At 37.9% G+C, this 16,774-nt stretch overlaps 2 protein-coding genes across 2 annotated transcripts; both read right to left on the minus strand.

Moving 5' to 3' along the window:
* Positions 1-513: 513 nt before the first annotated feature.
* On the minus strand, positions 514-7,602 carry tspan5a (tetraspanin 5a). Its single transcript, XM_053343847.1, has 9 exons — positions 7,233-7,602; positions 5,878-5,928; positions 4,823-4,969; positions 4,533-4,703; positions 3,536-3,661; positions 2,339-2,386; positions 1,753-1,869; positions 1,582-1,643; positions 514-645 (listed from the first exon to the last, which is right to left on the minus strand). The coding sequence occupies exons 1-9, from the start codon at positions 7,311-7,313 to the stop codon at positions 573-575; spliced, it is 876 nt and encodes a 291-aa protein (XP_053199822.1). The 5' UTR covers positions 7,314-7,602; the 3' UTR covers positions 514-572.
* A 1,422-nt stretch (positions 7,603-9,024) lies between these two features.
* LOC128384372 (uncharacterized) lies at positions 9,025-12,833 on the minus strand. The gene is made up of 2 exons (XM_053343923.1): positions 12,548-12,833; positions 9,025-9,440 (listed from the first exon to the last, which is right to left on the minus strand). Exons 1-2 carry the CDS (start codon positions 12,831-12,833, stop codon positions 9,025-9,027), a joined length of 702 nt encoding a protein of 233 aa, XP_053199898.1.
* Between the last annotated feature and the right edge of the window lie 3,941 nt (positions 12,834-16,774).

Here is a 16,774-nt window from a genome sequence, read left to right on the forward strand (position 1 = left end):
GCCACGAACAAAGTTATAGTAGTTTTACTGAACGTCTAGTATGGAGTCTGGAGCGTCTCAGCAGTGTTTCTGGATATTTTCAGTGTTTAATTATAATCAGTTAATAAAACTATGATTGGCCAGCTGATATAGAGCTCAACAGCTGGCCAATCACAATCACAAATATTCATGTTAAAACAGGAAACTTCTGTATATTCAATTATGCTACATTTAAAAAAAATAAATGATTATTTAATGATTTAAGTCAGAATAAGGAAATATAATTGTTTATGGGGAAATAATTGAATGCTATTAATTAATTTACAATTACATTTTAAAAATTATTCATTTATTAATGTAACCAAACAAAACAAAAAGTAGTCTTTTGGCACACTTCAGCCTCCATACGATACATTAAGGATAGGATTCATTCCCAACAGCTGCACATTTCCAGCTTTTAACTCTAAATGGAACACAACACAACACAGATCATCCATCCAATCAGAGAAACGTTAAAGACAAAAACATCGACCAAATGGATCCATCACACCCACCGGCTACAAACACACATACAGCATGTGTGTGTGTGTGTCTCATGAGTAGTAAGCCGATGCTTTCTTGCTGGAGTGAGGTGGGAGTCGACGAATGAAGAGAGGGGGGGGCACCCTGACGAAGCATGAAGGAGGAAGAATGAGGTGTGAGGTGAGTTTTTGGCATTGTGATGGTAAAGGCTCAGTAACCCTCCTCTCCTTTAACCCCCTCAGCCTGCTAAAGGGAATGACTTCTGACAGAGTTCAAACATCATCTTTTTTTTTTATGAAGAAAAAGATGTTTGATGATGATCTTTGTCTTTTTTAACATTCCATATCTTCCGTAGTTCTAAAGGAAGATGTGTTTCAAGCCTCTCTACAGCCTTCATAGGAACTAAATTACAGAGTTAATCTTGTGTGTACAAGATAGTAACTCCAATGCACACAAGATCCATATCTTGTACAAACATGATAACTAGTGTGAAATAAATAGAGTAATCCTGTGTTAAGATAAAAATGTTCTCATAAGAAGTGATGTTGTGAGACAACATACTGTATGCATCTGGTGTTAATAAGATGACTCATTATGCTGTATCTGAATTTTGTGTGAAAAAGATGCACACAAGACCAAAAATGTTCATCACTTTGGTGCCTCTATACTGTCTTATTATAATTCTGAAAAAAAAAAAAATTCCAATTAAGCAAAATTTGTTCATTTGTTATTTCTTAATTACCTTGATGTTTTTTTTTAGTGGAGAAGAAAACAAGAAAAATACATCTAAATGACATTATTAATGGCATTGTTAATTATGACCACAGCTGAGTTTCAGACAAAATGAATGAATGTATTTATAATTTAACCTGCCTGTGTTTAATCCATATCATTGCTACATTAAATACTGAAATCTGATCTTCACAATGTATCTATAAAAGGGGGTTCGAGAGAGCTGAAACGTCTCATGTCGTGAAATGAGAAAACGGAATGGAAACCAAAGAAGGAGTGCATGGAGAGGAGGGGAACTGTGCCGTCTGTATGAGGATACATGAGACACTGATGTGATTGTTTTCTTACCAGCTCGCCCGCACGGCTTCGATGTCACTCACTAAGTTTTGGGCCAAACAAATCCCAAAGATCTGTGGATGGAAGAAGTGGCAACATGAGACATTTTGAAGGATAAGAGGGAAAACGATATTTGCTTCTTTTTTTTTTAGAACATTTTGAAGGTGAAAGATGTGAACTGGCCTGCAGTAGTGCAACTCCGATGAATATTCCAGCCACCAAGGTGAGGTTGTCCTGCAGCCACTTCTCAAACTGTGGCACACAGCCTTTTACATTGATGTAGTCCTTCTGTTCAGAGTCCTGGCAAGAAAACAACCACCTGTAGTTAACTTTATATGTTTATGTAACATTTAAAAAACTGTAGTATTTGATCAAAACTAATTTTCATCTATGACTCAAAGTACAGGCCAAGTCCAAAATGTGTTTAGCCTAGCTTAGCATGAAGACTAGAAACATAAAGTCAACTAACAAGTAAACAAGTAAAATCCACTGTGGACAAAAAGAGATTTAAAAAATATGTAAATAAATTATTTTGATATTCTAATTATGAATAAGAAATTAAAAAAGTACATTTTGAAAAATGCCTGGGAGAAAAATAAATGTGCTAATTGGACTGTGCTAAAACCCTGTACAGGTGGTTTGTCCAATGAGAAGCTATGGAATGAAATGTTACATTTTATATGAATATCACAAATTCATTAAAAAGCACAAAAACAATTGCGAGGAAATGAAAGAGTCAGAGTGAGAAGAGTAGAAACATGTTACTTACTGGTTTAGCTCTAATGTCATATCCACACTGAGTGTTTATCACGTCCTCCTACAGACACAGACAATGAACATTTATAGTATCTCACTTATTGAAAAGCAATGTTAGATATAAGCAACTATAATTAATGTGTGCAACTTCTCACTGGTACTACAAAATGTTCCTACATGCTGTGTTTATCAATCACAAGCTGTATGATAATGTACCATAGATGTTACCATAGACATCCCATTTTAACACTCATTTTACATTTTTTAAAGCATTTTACAGATTTCCAGCTGACATATGTGAGATAACTCATTGAGTGGTATTACATCATCAGCCCCAATAAAAGATAGCTATAATACTTTTTTCATTTATTTCAAAGTTTACAGTGTCCATATACCATATTTATTGCATCAGATTCTATATTTAGTAATATATTTATGTTTAACTTCATTTCTCTCTGGTTTAGTATGATTCATTTAATTTTTTATTTTGCACATTGAATACATGGGTAGGGCTGTTACAGAAACCTGCTGGAGGAAACTAGGGAACAAGTGATCCACCCAAAGCCACAGATCCACCCAAGCAAAGCTTCACCCACAATGACCTCAATACTACAAAGATCATCACTCACGAACCCAAACTACACCACCACCACAGACTACATGCCACAGAACCCACACTCATCACCTGGACAAGCACTACAGCTCCATGTCAGCTTTAAGGTAGGAAACACTAACATGAACTGTATTCACTACAAATGCACTGTGTCCTTATCCTCAATCATAGCGTGCCACTCATGACCAAGCATAGAAATGTTTACCCCCACATAATACACAAAGGAAACTGTTTTATATATTTCCCCCAAAACATCGTTTTTCCTGTAGACCTGTGGACACTAAAAATGACTGTGTGAAAATTGTACCTAGTGTGGGTCAATTTAAGAACCACACAACATTGGGTTGACTTTGTACAGTGGCTGATGTTTGACACAGCTTTAGTTAAAAATTGCAACCACAAAAGGTGTAGTTTCTTCTACTAAACAATGTCCATATGACATTCAAGACAGTCATAGACAGACAACCTCTTGTCTTGAGTGGCTTTCTGGGTAACATTAAGCCAGTATTGTTCTGTATTGCCCCAGACTGGGAAATATTTTAGCCCAGTGAGTTCCAATGTGTATGAATGAATGTATTTAGAGTGAGGGGTTCTTACCGCTGGGTCCTTGGTGCAGCAGGAGAAGGGGACACCACACTTTTCTCGACTGGGGTTCGCATCAGTACAGTTAAAGTAGATGTTGAGGTTCCAATCATCTGCTCCAAACGCACCACAGCAGTCCCACTGAAGTCAGAGAAGAAAACATGTGTTAAATAGTTAAGAACTCTTTCTGGTATTAAAAATAGCCTCTGTTTGTCTGTTTGTAGACAGAGATGATAGAAGAGCTTTTTTCAACGGGCAGTTTAAGACATTAATGGAATTAAAAGCATCACAAGTGGACTTGATTGGTTTGTTGACCTGATTGGCTCCTTTCATTTAGGAATTACATAAATCCAATCAGAGCAGCTTGAGTGCTCAAATGAATTATCTGTTGTTGTTTTTTAATCTTTGCCTGGAAGAACCTAGCGTAAAAAAGTGTCTTGCAAAAGTTTTCTTCATGAAGATTCTACATAAGAATCATTCACATTTTCCAGAAGCAAGAAAATCTCATTTAAAACCACACAGACTTTCATAATAACACAAATGACTAAAGATACAGTCTTGAAAAAACTAATTATTACAGGGAGGTTTTAAACAAACAAGCTGTCTGTCTGTCTGACTGCTGCCATCCTGTTGGACCTATTTTTGGCGATGTCGCTGCATCATGTCAGCAATTACTTTGGTGAGTACAATGTTATCATAACTGATAATAACCAATACCAGAGGCAACAAAAACAAAACCCCAGCTGCAGAAAATCCCAAGAGCATAGAGATAATTATAAGGAAGCATAAGAGAAACAGGGATATATGATGTCAGATACTAAACAGTCAAAATTCCATATCCTTGGTTGTTGAAGATGTTGAATGTAGTTGAAAGGCCCAGAAAAGGCTAATGAGTAGACCCTTATTTAAGATTATTAGGGTAATCCCATCAAAAATTGACCATGAACCGCAGTATCCCTGGTTCAAATCCAATATCTAGTATCTGAGATATGTGTAGCCTCTCTCAACTTACGTATTCCTGAGTGAAATCGATGAGGTTCTGCAGATCGATGTCGTCCCGATACGCCCGGATGTTATTGTTGATGAACAGGTTCAACTGATCTTTAATCCAATCCTTAAAGACAAACGCCAGGACCCCCGTTGTCAACTCCAAGAAGAAGATGATGCCCAGGAACACAGAGAACTACAGCAAAAAGAAGAAAGAAGTTGACAGAAGATAATAAACACACACTTATAACTTGTAGTATTTTGATATCACTCATCACTAAGAAGATAAGAGCTTATTTCTAGCATGGAACATACAAACTTAAGCAGAAAAGTGTTTTCCCGCAATGCTCCGATGCATCCGGCAAAGCCCAGTATGAACATGACCCCTCCAACCACCATGAAGAGCCAGACAGGGTCCAGACCTCCCAGATCTGTGATGGACGAGATGTTGGACAGAACCCCCTGGAGGGAAAAGAGACAAAGCACAACAACTCGCTCAGTCTGAGACAGGCAGCTGCGTCTCTTTGAGGGCAACATACACATTTGCCCAAAGGGCCACAGTGACATAAATAAGATTAAACTCAAATGAACTCAGTGGGGACGCTGCTGCAGCAAGAAGATAGTAAAAAAACAGACAAAAATAAAATGTCTGGTCCTTTTCTGATGTGATGCAGTTTGATTTGATATGTTTCAAGAACTATTTATATTTAGAATACTACACTGGATATTATTATGTAAACTGATTCGCTGAGCTAGTTTATTTGGTTTCTCATGTTTCTGTAGGTGAACCACTTTCACAAGATTAGACACTGGATACTTGGAATTTAAAGCTGCATTGATTATTTTTGGCCACTAGATGGCAGTAGAGCAAAAAAGGCATCTAACCTATTGTCATTGGCTTATAAAATTGAGACAGAGCAACCTTCTTTGGAATCCTGTTTTTGTCCACCTGATGATTGTAAGTTAAATATTCACTCTCTTTTAGCTCTGTTTTGGTCTCTTTAACTGCTAACTGCTTCACTATGTTCACCAACTAGTCACTAATTGTGTCTTTCTGCTGTTTGGTGCTGAGCAAAAACGTTCAAATTACACATGGTTATCCATTGATAGTAAAAAATATATTGATGAGTGCAACGTAAATTGGCAGTGTGGCATTAAAATGATCAATTAAATAAAATATAATCATTATATTAAATTAGCATTTAGCTGCTTGAATCTGAAAAAAGCATTCTGACCTTAATTGACCAACACCAGAGCAATTTACACATGTTAATTGTGATTGTAAGAATAAACACATTAAAGCATTTCTCCAATGTAACTAATAATAAAAAATTAGAATAATAACAATAAGTCAGAATGTGTGTACTCACCTTTTCACTCCATGCCCACAGTCCAATTCCAACTAAGGCCATGCCCAGCAGCTGCAAAACACCAGTCATGTCATGTTACTGGGACGATGTGCTGATTTCTTAGTGACATGATGGCCATCTGTCACATTGATATTAAATGAAAATAACAATATATTTCCTCTGAGGCCACTGTGACCCTGTGATGCTGGATCAGTAAAGTTTGTCTAGTTTTTTTTCTGACTTTATAAAAAAAATCATCTCATATGGTGTCATTTCATATTCTTACTCTTGATGTCATAGTGAGGTCATCAGGGTTATCTCAGTTTCTGCTCGATTTAAAACAGTCAGATGAAAGATGCTATCAAGTTGCATTATGGGAAAGGTAGTGCAATGTTTTTGGGATGTTAGCCAAATAGTACTTTTGGGGTGAATATTAATAACATATCTTTAATTAAATATCTCTTTCAGTTGTGGACTGTTTGTCAGACAAATGTCGTAGTTTTAAGATATGAACTTGAGCTGTGGAAACTTTTGGTGAATTTTCTTTTTACTATTTTATAATTTATGATAAGAAAAAGAAAAAGACAAACAATTCAGCAGAATAATCAATGATTAAATAATTGTTAGCTGTAAGCCTCCTTGACAATATAGCTGACTTTATCTTAATCACACACAGGCTATCTACTATTTATTAGACATGGATGACATCACTTTTTAAAGCTTTTACCTCATGCCTTCAATTCTTTAGTATTATTTAAAATCTGTTTATTTATGTGTGGTCATGTCCTGGCTGTGTGTGTATGGTAGTGAGCAGACTGTGTGTGTGTGTGTGTGTGTGTGTGTGTGTGTGTGTGTGTGTGTGTGTGTGTGTGTGTGGTTACAGTATATCCTGGCTGTGTGTGTATGATAGTGAGCAGTATATGTGTGTGTGTGTGTGTGTGTGTGTGTGTGTGTGTGTGTGTGTGTGTGTGTGTGTGTGTGTGTGTGTGTGTGTGTGTGTGTGTGTGTGTGTGTGTGTGGTTATGTCCTGGCTGTGTGTGTATGATAGTGAGCAGACTGTGTGTGATAGTGATGTGAGTGATCAGGCTGCAGCTCGCTCAGGCTCAGCTGTCATTACTTCACTACAAAAAGCCGATTAGCTGTCAGTAGTGAACTGAGCTGCAGCTGCTTTTATCCACATATGACTGCACACATAGGATCACAGGACATGAATGCATTGTTATGAGCTCTAATATAAACTTGCACGATAACACATCTATGATCGGATGTGATGATGATTCGGGCCTTCCTCCCTATTGGCCAGTGGACAGGATAACAAGGGAGCTGCGCTGTAGAGAGGCGCAGCCGCGTCCTACTTCAAATAAAAACCTTCTTACCCAGAACAGGATGTTGAATCCAAAAATGAAGTACTTGATGCAGCAGCTGACTTCGTGGCCTTTGAAATGATTCCCCGACATGTTTGAGCATCATCAGCTGTGCGGCTCAGCGGGAGGAAAAAAAACGGGCCTGCTTCACAGGCTTTGTGTGCGCGATGGAGCAGGTTGAACGCTCCGGGGATGCATCTCACTTTGTCCGCTTCAGACGTTCAGACAGCCGCTTAAAGTCCCATCCACAACATGACGGAGAATCAGGACGATCACACACCTCTAATAAACACACAGCACCGCACAGATAGCACACAGCAGTAATGGAACGGTCAGCTGTTTGCTGAGATATTGCGCCTTTAGGAGGCGGTGCTGCTACTGCGGGTGATCGTCGATGACTGGCTAGAAAACAGATTGAAAGATAGCGACCGTAGCCAATCAGATTTGAGGAAGGAGGGCGGCATTTCCTGTGTCTTTGATGACGTAAATCTCAACTTTATATTCTCTTTTTTTTTTAATTAAAAAAAACTACTATAATATAATGAATAATACAATCAATAGTAATGGGCCATAATTTTAAATAGCTGCCAATCATTTAATAAAAAAGTATTTGTACTTTTATAACAATAGCTCATATAATATATACAGACTGAGGTTTAAGACTATTTTCATCATCAGCCCTGCAGTTTGTGAACTTTAAAATTTTCAAATGAATTAATCAATTACAATTACAACGCACATGAACACAAAGGTGAACAAAACAAGTTACAAAGGTAGCATATTTATTATATGGCAGCTGAATTAAAATACATTACATGATAATGAAATAATATCAGTTATGGGCATAGCTCGCTTACATTAAAAAAAAAAAAAGTTCCTTACCTCTGGTGCTATCTACTGTAGACATGCAGATGTTGGCCTTTGGAAGTACTTTCTATTAGTGAATGTAATTCCTACATTTTTATTGTGCGTCCTGTAATGCTCATTATTTTGTTCACTTGATCATTTCATTGTGGTCACCAACTTTTATTTTGAATGTTTTCACAGGAAGCGTCAGATTGATGATCATTAACAGGCTTCATATCCCGATGGAGACTCTAATTAAAGCAACTCCATACTTATACATTATTACCAATACTGTTACATTATTCATGACTGATGTTATAATGACATTAATGCTACATGTTGATATTAACAATAACTGTCTGAATAAGCTATTATTAACAGTGTTCACGTCTATGGTTCACGTCAGTTTAATATGTTGTAGTTACACACTATGTACACTGGGAGGCAGCTGTTATTGCAACCGCTAACTATGACACACAGCGTCAGATTAGATCACTTCCTGTGGGAACTATCAAAATAAAATTTTATAGTTTAATTTTAATGTTTAAAATTAATATCTGGTTTGCTTTATTTCTGAATGTTTTGAAGTAATATTAATAATTATTATAATGACAATAACACCATGAATAATGCATGACCATAATAATGATACTGATACTTTCAAAATATAGCTGCACACATTCTCACCTGTAAGTTCACTGAGCCTTAAAAAAAAAAGCATATACAATATTTTAAATAGTAGTAATAATGTTATTCATATGGATTTCATGTAGTTAAGGTTTTGTTTGTTTGAAAGTTACAGAACTTTAACCTCACCATTATAATATTACATCCTCACCTTCTTAACTGTTTTGCGCTATAACATAATATCCACAAGAGTGGTGGGTAATGGTAACAGATTAGTAAATTGACTTTAATAAATGAATATGAACACTGTACAGTGGTCCCAGTGGTAGAGTCAGACCTGCAGAGGATGTGCTTGGTACAGCACCAGTAAGGGTTCACTCAGAGAGCCTCTGTTCAGACAGTACAGACTCTGTGTCAGGGCTTCATGGAGAACCAGACTTCCACTCTCATCAGTATAGCGCAGTTGAAATCCCACCATCTCTACAGGCTTCACAGCCAGAACAGCTGACACGTCAAACACATCATATCCAGTGGAGGGTCTCTGGTCCAGGCTCAGGAGTCTCTCCTCGAGGGCCGGACTCTCCTTCAGAGCTCCTTGTGAAGCTGCGACACTGTGCAGGGTGACGGTCACGCTGAGGGGGCGGGGGTGGAGGGTTTTCCTGAACAGAACCAGCTCTGCACCAAGCATTGAAGGGTTCAGGCTGCTGACATTAAACCAGATCCATCCTGGAGAAGCATGATGTGGACCTGGGTGAGCCAAAAAATAAAAAGGAAAGAATAAGTTAAAGTCTGTGTAAAGTAAGAATAAATATGTGTTCTGAGCATAGACTGTATGTAGTTCTGAGTTTGACACCAGATGTTCCCGCCCTAACTTTACGTCACGATTTCTGCCGTCCAGGCCCGCGAAAGTAAGAGAGAAAGAGTAGGAAGAAATAAGAGTTTGGTGTAAAAATATTGAGCCAGAGCAATTTTTGTTTTTCTTTATAAAATTCCTGGTCCTGGAGGAAGAGGAGAAGCGGCTCCGTCGGCGGCTGGTGTATCTGTAAACCTGTTATTTGAACCCACAGTAATGTTATCATTATTATCATTATTAGCTAGTTAAAAGTTATGGTTAATTAGCATACCAATACATTACGTTAATGCTAGACATATACACTGTCGAGTGGCATATGGTTAATGCCATATAACCTATAGACGCTACGTCTGAGAGCTTTCTGCTGCTAACTCAGGTGATCTCAGCGGCTAACTGGCTAACTCTGAAGACTGTAGTCAGTGGCGTGCACAGATAGACACTAGGTGGTGCTATAGCACTTGCCCTTTGCTCTCTGGACCAAGCAAGTGTCCTTTTGAAAGTTCGTTGTTTTTTTTTTAAACAGTGTACTGTATGTGGCCCATGTTGACATGATCACCTATAAATGCTCGACGATTAAAAGCGTGTGATAAATAATAATGCCGCAATATGCGCCTCACTTCTCCTCCACACACCTCTCTTCCGTTGTCATCGTGAACGCGCAGAGCGGACACAAACGGATTCGCGTTGCAGCAGCAGTGCACAGCAGCAGCCCACACACACCTCCTCCTCTGCCCCACCAGCCAGGTAACACATAAATGAATGGAGTCGAGTGTATTGTGTGCCCCCAAGCCTCGGTTGCCAAGCTATAGCGACGCTAGCCCAAATCAATAATGACGTGATGATGACCATCACACAACTAATGTCGGTGGGGTTTGACATTGGTACAGCATGTGAATCTCTCAGTATACTTAAGCTGAATATTTAGTATTGTGTAGGTTTACATTAGGCTACATAATTAACACTTGCAGTGTTTTATTTGCTAAATGACAAACAGAAAAAGTAGCCTCCTGCCTTGTTGTAATGTCACCAAGCAGTCTTATTCATACTTTTGGTCTCTTTTTATTTAATAATTGTAGCATAATGCCTAGAAAGGAGAGGGAAAGAAAGGAAAAAGAAAGGGATCTACAGCAGGCAGCCCAGGGAAGCAGCTCTCTGCTCTCCTGGATAAAAGCATCCACCAGCAGCAAGGAGGAAGACGAAGATGAAGATGAAAGGTCAGAGTCAAGACTAGAGTCATGTTAACTGGTTAGGGCATTTTAAAGTTGAACTGTTCCTCTAATTCTATTGAAATATCTTAAAAGCTGTCCACATTTTACTTTAACTACACAAAGTGGTTTGGCGGTACTAAATCAGGCATGAAGCTATATTAGCTAATTATATTATTTTGTACCAACCATAAGTTATTTCTATGTTACAAGACTTGCAGTAATCTTGTATTTACCTTAATAGGCTATTATTAAAACTTAAAAAATAGGCTATTATTAAAACTATTATTATTCTATTCTAGGCAGCTACAGAAAGGAAGCAGCTCTGTGCTGTCCTGCAATAGGCCATCTACTAGCATGGAAGATGAGGGAGATAAATCTCATACTGCTATAATAAGGAAGCCGGCAGTTCCACATGCCGCACAAAGTGCCCTTATTTTTTACTGAGCACCTGCCCCCCAAAATGTCTGCAGTGATTTTCAGACCCGCCCACTAAATCGTCAACACAGAAATCTTGAAACACAGTTTGTGAAGCCTAGCTCCACAATTCAAATCTAAATGGTTAAAATGCTTTTTACACATTTTTTAAGGGAAGACATTTAAGGATCAGTGTGTTGGCAACACCAAACTTTTGACTCGTGGAGCATTTTTACATGTATGCTTTATTACCATTTGATATATCAGTTTATTTCTATGATTGTCTGTATACAATGATAATCAAATAGCAGACTCTTAAAACTTGCTTGAGCTCGGTAATCCACCACAATAAACATCTCATCTACATACATTGACTTAGACAAGTTAAGCAAGTTTCAAGTGTTTGCTAACTGATTTTCATATTGTGAGTAATTTTAAAGAAAGCAGTATAACTTATCAAAATGTGGTGATATAAATGAAAGTGATTTTCATGTTATGGTCCTTTAACTGTAGTTTTATCTGTGTAATATAATTAATACACTTGTTTCTCAGTAGTCTGATAAAACAACTCATCAACTCAGTCATAGTGATGTCATCAGGATTATTTCAGTTAGGGCTTGAAGACTTCAGAAAATCTGCGTTAAAAACCAAAGGTGTGGATATTTAGAGACATGGGCATTTATCAGGCAGGGAGGGTCCAAAAAAAAACGTTACTGAGTTGCATTATGGGAAGTGTAGGATGTAGTGTTTTGAAGCTTGACCCATAATAGGGAGTAAATTCCCTATTTATTCCACCAAATTTATGGAAGTGCAATAATGAATGATTGTAGTTTTACATGACAGTGTTTGTCCTACTGTGTAAAACAAGAAAACATGGAAGAGCACTTATTAAGAAAATTAAACACTGTAGAGACTGGTGCAGGCTTTACATTTTCTGTTATTTGTGAATTTTTCATTTTAAATTAAAAATAATCCTCCAAATTTGGCATATGTCTTGTATCTTACTTGGTAGAAGAAAATGTTAAGCTGCACTATTCAGTAGTTTTAAAGAGCATTTAAAGCATCATTCAACTGATTGTTTTAGTTCTATGGATACATATCACCTACAAGGCCAAAAACAATATCCGAACATTAATCCCTTGTATACTGCATGATTATACTTTAAGCACACCACCTAGTTCTGACTTCTGTCTTCATATTTGGTAGGTTTGAAGCACGTTGCACATCTTGCTACACATGAAATGTACTGTAAAACATATTACAAGATAGAGACACTGAGCATCTATTACAGAAGAACAAGTGTAACTGTTGATCTAGATGTGGGTAAAGTTACCATGTTTGATTATTCCTTTAAAACAACATTGATATCAAATTTGTACCATCAACACTCCGAAAACTCTGCACCAGCGTTCCGTCTGATCTCCCAAAGTCTTGAGCCTCCAGCAAGTCCAGACGCTGGTAGATCCTCCTCATGTAAGGATGTGGTTTGGCCTGATGGCTCGCAGACACTTTATTGATATGTAGCATTTCCAAAATGGCTTTGTCCAGCTCCGGGTCATCCTCTGCATCTCTGCGCTGGTCCATCAGCAGCAAGCCTGTGACTGAACACAGCATGAGGAAGACCAGGGTCACATCAAGAAATCCCAAACACAATCCTCGGACCATTGTGAGTTTCGATGTGATCCTGCGCTGTATCTGCACTTCTTGTTCTGTGCAAGTGCTACTGAAGCTTCCACCTAACCCAGAGTAGTGTAACAGTCTGTGCACTAATACAGTAGGTATGTAGGAACCGCAGGGGCTGTCAGGACTTAGTGAAGCAGTCCCACTGAAGCAAAGGAATGTTACTTCCTTTTGACAAACACTCTACCATGGACTGTAATGAGCCACAGTCCTGCTACCACTGGGTTGATGCACTGACTGAAAAAACTCCACTTTAACTTGGGACTATAATGACTGTATTGACTGTAGTCTCAATATAATATGAGAAGCATGTTAAACTTACAGATACAGGAATATTTTCTTCATCTCAACATGATTATTTTCATTCTGTAAAGACAGAAATTGGAGATTTTCAGAATAAAGTCACAATATATTGAGAAAAGGGCTGAATGACATGGTTATGGTCTATACTTTGAAGAAATTAGGTACACATTGTCTAGTTCCCAGCAGTTTCTCTATTGATCATGTTAGGTATGTTATGTATAAACTGGATATACTGTATTGTGTTGTTTTGCATTACATTGTAGTGTGCTGACCTTTCCTGGCCTTCCTTCACCTCTCTGCCATAGTTACATGGATTCAATTCCTGACACTCAATCCACTCAAGTACATTTCAGTTATTGCAGTGATTAACATGCACTGATGTGTCTATTTGTCTATTTTGATTTTCATGTTGTGGAAAAGCAAAACTGAGACAGAGAGAAAAAGGTTCAATGTTACAAGAGTCAAGTCATCATTTGGGGGAAAAATGTCAAAATATGTTCAGATAAATCAATAATTTTGCAATAAAAAGACATGTTATAATTTGATGAAAAAATTGATCATTTTAAAGAATGAAAGCAAAAAATAGGTCACATTATCTCCATCATAATATTAAATAATAAAAAGTCCTTATTTTTACTTTCTTTATTATGTTGTAACATTATGTATTGTCATGCATTATGTATTGTGCCATTTCAATGCATATGGTTGGGAGGCTGCAGCTAATGTGGATCCTAATAAAACTGAACTATACCAAACCAAAACTAAATTAACCTTAAACTAAACTAAACTAACCTAAAACAGACTAAACTAAAACTTAACTAACTTAAACTAAATTGAAAACTAAACTAACCTAGATTAGCCTAAAACAAACTAAACTCAAAGTTTTCCCAGAATACAGTGACTGCTTTCATGTGAGAAACCATATTGTATGATTGTAACTTTATTCTTGTATTTATTACAGTTTTTTCTTCTAACATTGAGACTTTCTCTTAAATATTTTGACTTTATTCTTAAAGTCTCCCTTTCCCCCCTCACAGTAACCTTAGTATTCCTTTGTGCCCTGTAGCAGTACAATGCTTTGCTTACACTGGGCTGTTTTTCTGAAACAAAGACGCAAACGCAAGCAAACTCTCCAGGTGCAAAAGCATGTGGGCGTCACCCGCATATTTTTTCAATTTTAGTGAGCACAGATGTTGGTGCAAAGCAGGAGCAGCTGAGAGTAGCGTGGAAGAGAAGCAGACTGCTTTATTAGTAAGAGGAATACAGAATCAGCAGGTGGAGTCAGACCCAACTTCAGTAACAATAACATGAACTTTTCTCACCCGCTTTAATGCAGCATCTCTGTCTCTGATGACTGTAGGTGAAACACATGTATCATTACTGCTGCTGCTAGTATCAACTGCACGGACACAGTCACATTCTAAAAGCTTTTGTGGTGATCTCATCACTAATCAAACAGTAATCAATCAGTATTGGCATTTCTATGAGAATTAAGGGTCACCGGAACTCTAACCCTGCTTCTGGAGAGTTCCTGTCCTGCATGTTTTAGCTATCTCTCCACTCTAACACACCTGATTCTAATAATGAACTCATTATCAAGCCCTTGACAAGCTTCAGCTCCTTGATAATGAGTTCATTATTAGAATCAGGAAAGTTAGAGTGGAGAGAAACCTAAAACAGGACAATAGCTCTCTAGGAGCAGGGTGGGTGATCACTGTGGGTTAGGGTTCACATGGTGAGGGGTGATGCTGATGGCCTGATGCTATACATGTGTGCTTGACCTCCAATCTGCAGTTACTTACCCAGCAGCACACTCACTTGCGTCAATCATTCTCCTCGTCTCCTTTTGATGTGCAGGAACAGACTAATGCTTGTATTTGTAGTTTGTAAGTGTTTCCTGGTGTAACTATAGGTATTAGAGGGTTTATGTGGGCTAGTCTTTATGTCCTAGTTTAGTAGTAATGAATATGTTTAGAAGCTGAGCACACCCAGCTACGTACAGCTTATTCTCCTCTATCCAACTGACTCTTAACTCTCTTGGCTTTGGCCTTGTTTTACACTTTTATTCCTTGGTTTATCAGAGCCTCTTTTTATTTAAAGAATTAAAGTCTATTGTCTTTTCTCCATTTCCTCATACTCTGGTTGGTCAATTTTGAACTCTTGAACTTGAGCCTCCCAATTAGCATAAACTACTCTTCTCCTACATACAGTGCATTATGTTTGTTTAAATAGGAAATTACTGAAGAGGTGCAAATGCAAAATAATAATTATAATAATAATAATATGCTATTATATGAGGAAAACTGCCATTTAATAGTTATTGGTTCAATTTTTATGTGTAAGTCAGGGGTGCTGTAAGGAGGTGAAAAGTGAGGATGAGTTTAAGGGATTCCTGTGATTGACAGGCACCCTAAAGATATATTAGATTACATTAATAAAATATTTTATTTAAAATCTACTCATTAAACTAACCTTTTTTTTCTGGCAACCATCCAAAGCCTCTGTGTTGTTCATAAACTCCCCTTTATTTAAATGGTTCAGTCCTGTCTCCTATTTTCACAGCTCAGTGTCAGACTCAGTAGATATTGTACAGTTAGTATTGGACTACAAGACAGTTGCAAGCCTTCACAGGTAGAGTGTGTAGTTACAACAATTACACATGGTGTGCATGACCTGTGTATGGTGCTGGGGCCCAATGTAATATCTTTTTATGGGGCCCAAAATACCTGACAGCACCCCTGAATGCAGCTTAAAGAAAGCAAAGACAAATGCACTAACTATAACTTTTTGTAAAAGTTGAAAACCAAAACTTCAGATAAGTTTTAAGATGTATATAAAATGATAAACTTTGAATAATGAGTTGTGTCTGATATGGTTTTACCACACGAATAAACTCAATTATATTGTTAAAATCTTGAAAATGCACATTTTTAATTTGGACACAAGATGTCTCCAGTCCTCCTTCACAGTAAAGTTTCATTCTCAGTGTTGGTGTCAACATCACACTGTGTAAGTTGAGTATTAATGATTGGCTTCTTAACTAGTTGTAATGTCACAAATCCTGCTGATTTTAGCAAATGAATATGAAAACAATACATCATTCTGCACAGTAAAGCTCAAACTGAAAGAACATGAAGAAAAACACATTTTTGAGTGGAGGGGGACTTTAAGAGGCAGTCCAAGCTGTCACTGTTCACACACTGCTCTCTTACTTTACAGGGAATGTATCCTTACATGATGTCCATTGTCTCTCCTTAAGTCTTTTCCTCACATTACATTGTTAAACCCTTTATTTTTGCCCACTTCTGTCCATTAATGACAAAGCCGTTGCTACAACCACCAGGCACTTTGAGTAAGACTTTGATCTCACAAGCCGGTGTTTGTCTTTAGCTTCCCCCCCCCCCCCCCCCCCCCCCCGTCCCGATTACTGATCCTACAAGAGGAGGAAGGCGTCCACAGTCAGTTCTTCCTGCCCTCAGCCTCTGTCCCTCCTCCTCTCTCCCCCTCTCTACCCATCTCACTCTCTCATGGGTGGAGTTTGCCTCTGAGGAATACGATTCTGTCAGTGAGGGTAGTCGCTGTTGAAAGCAGAGGAAGGCAGCCAGGTAGGGAAGGAGAAGGAG

Source organism: Scomber japonicus, chromosome 22 (assembly GCF_027409825.1).
Source record: "Scomber japonicus isolate fScoJap1 chromosome 22, fScoJap1.pri, whole genome shotgun sequence".
NCBI lineage: Eukaryota > Metazoa > Chordata > Actinopteri > Scombriformes > Scombridae > Scomber > Scomber japonicus.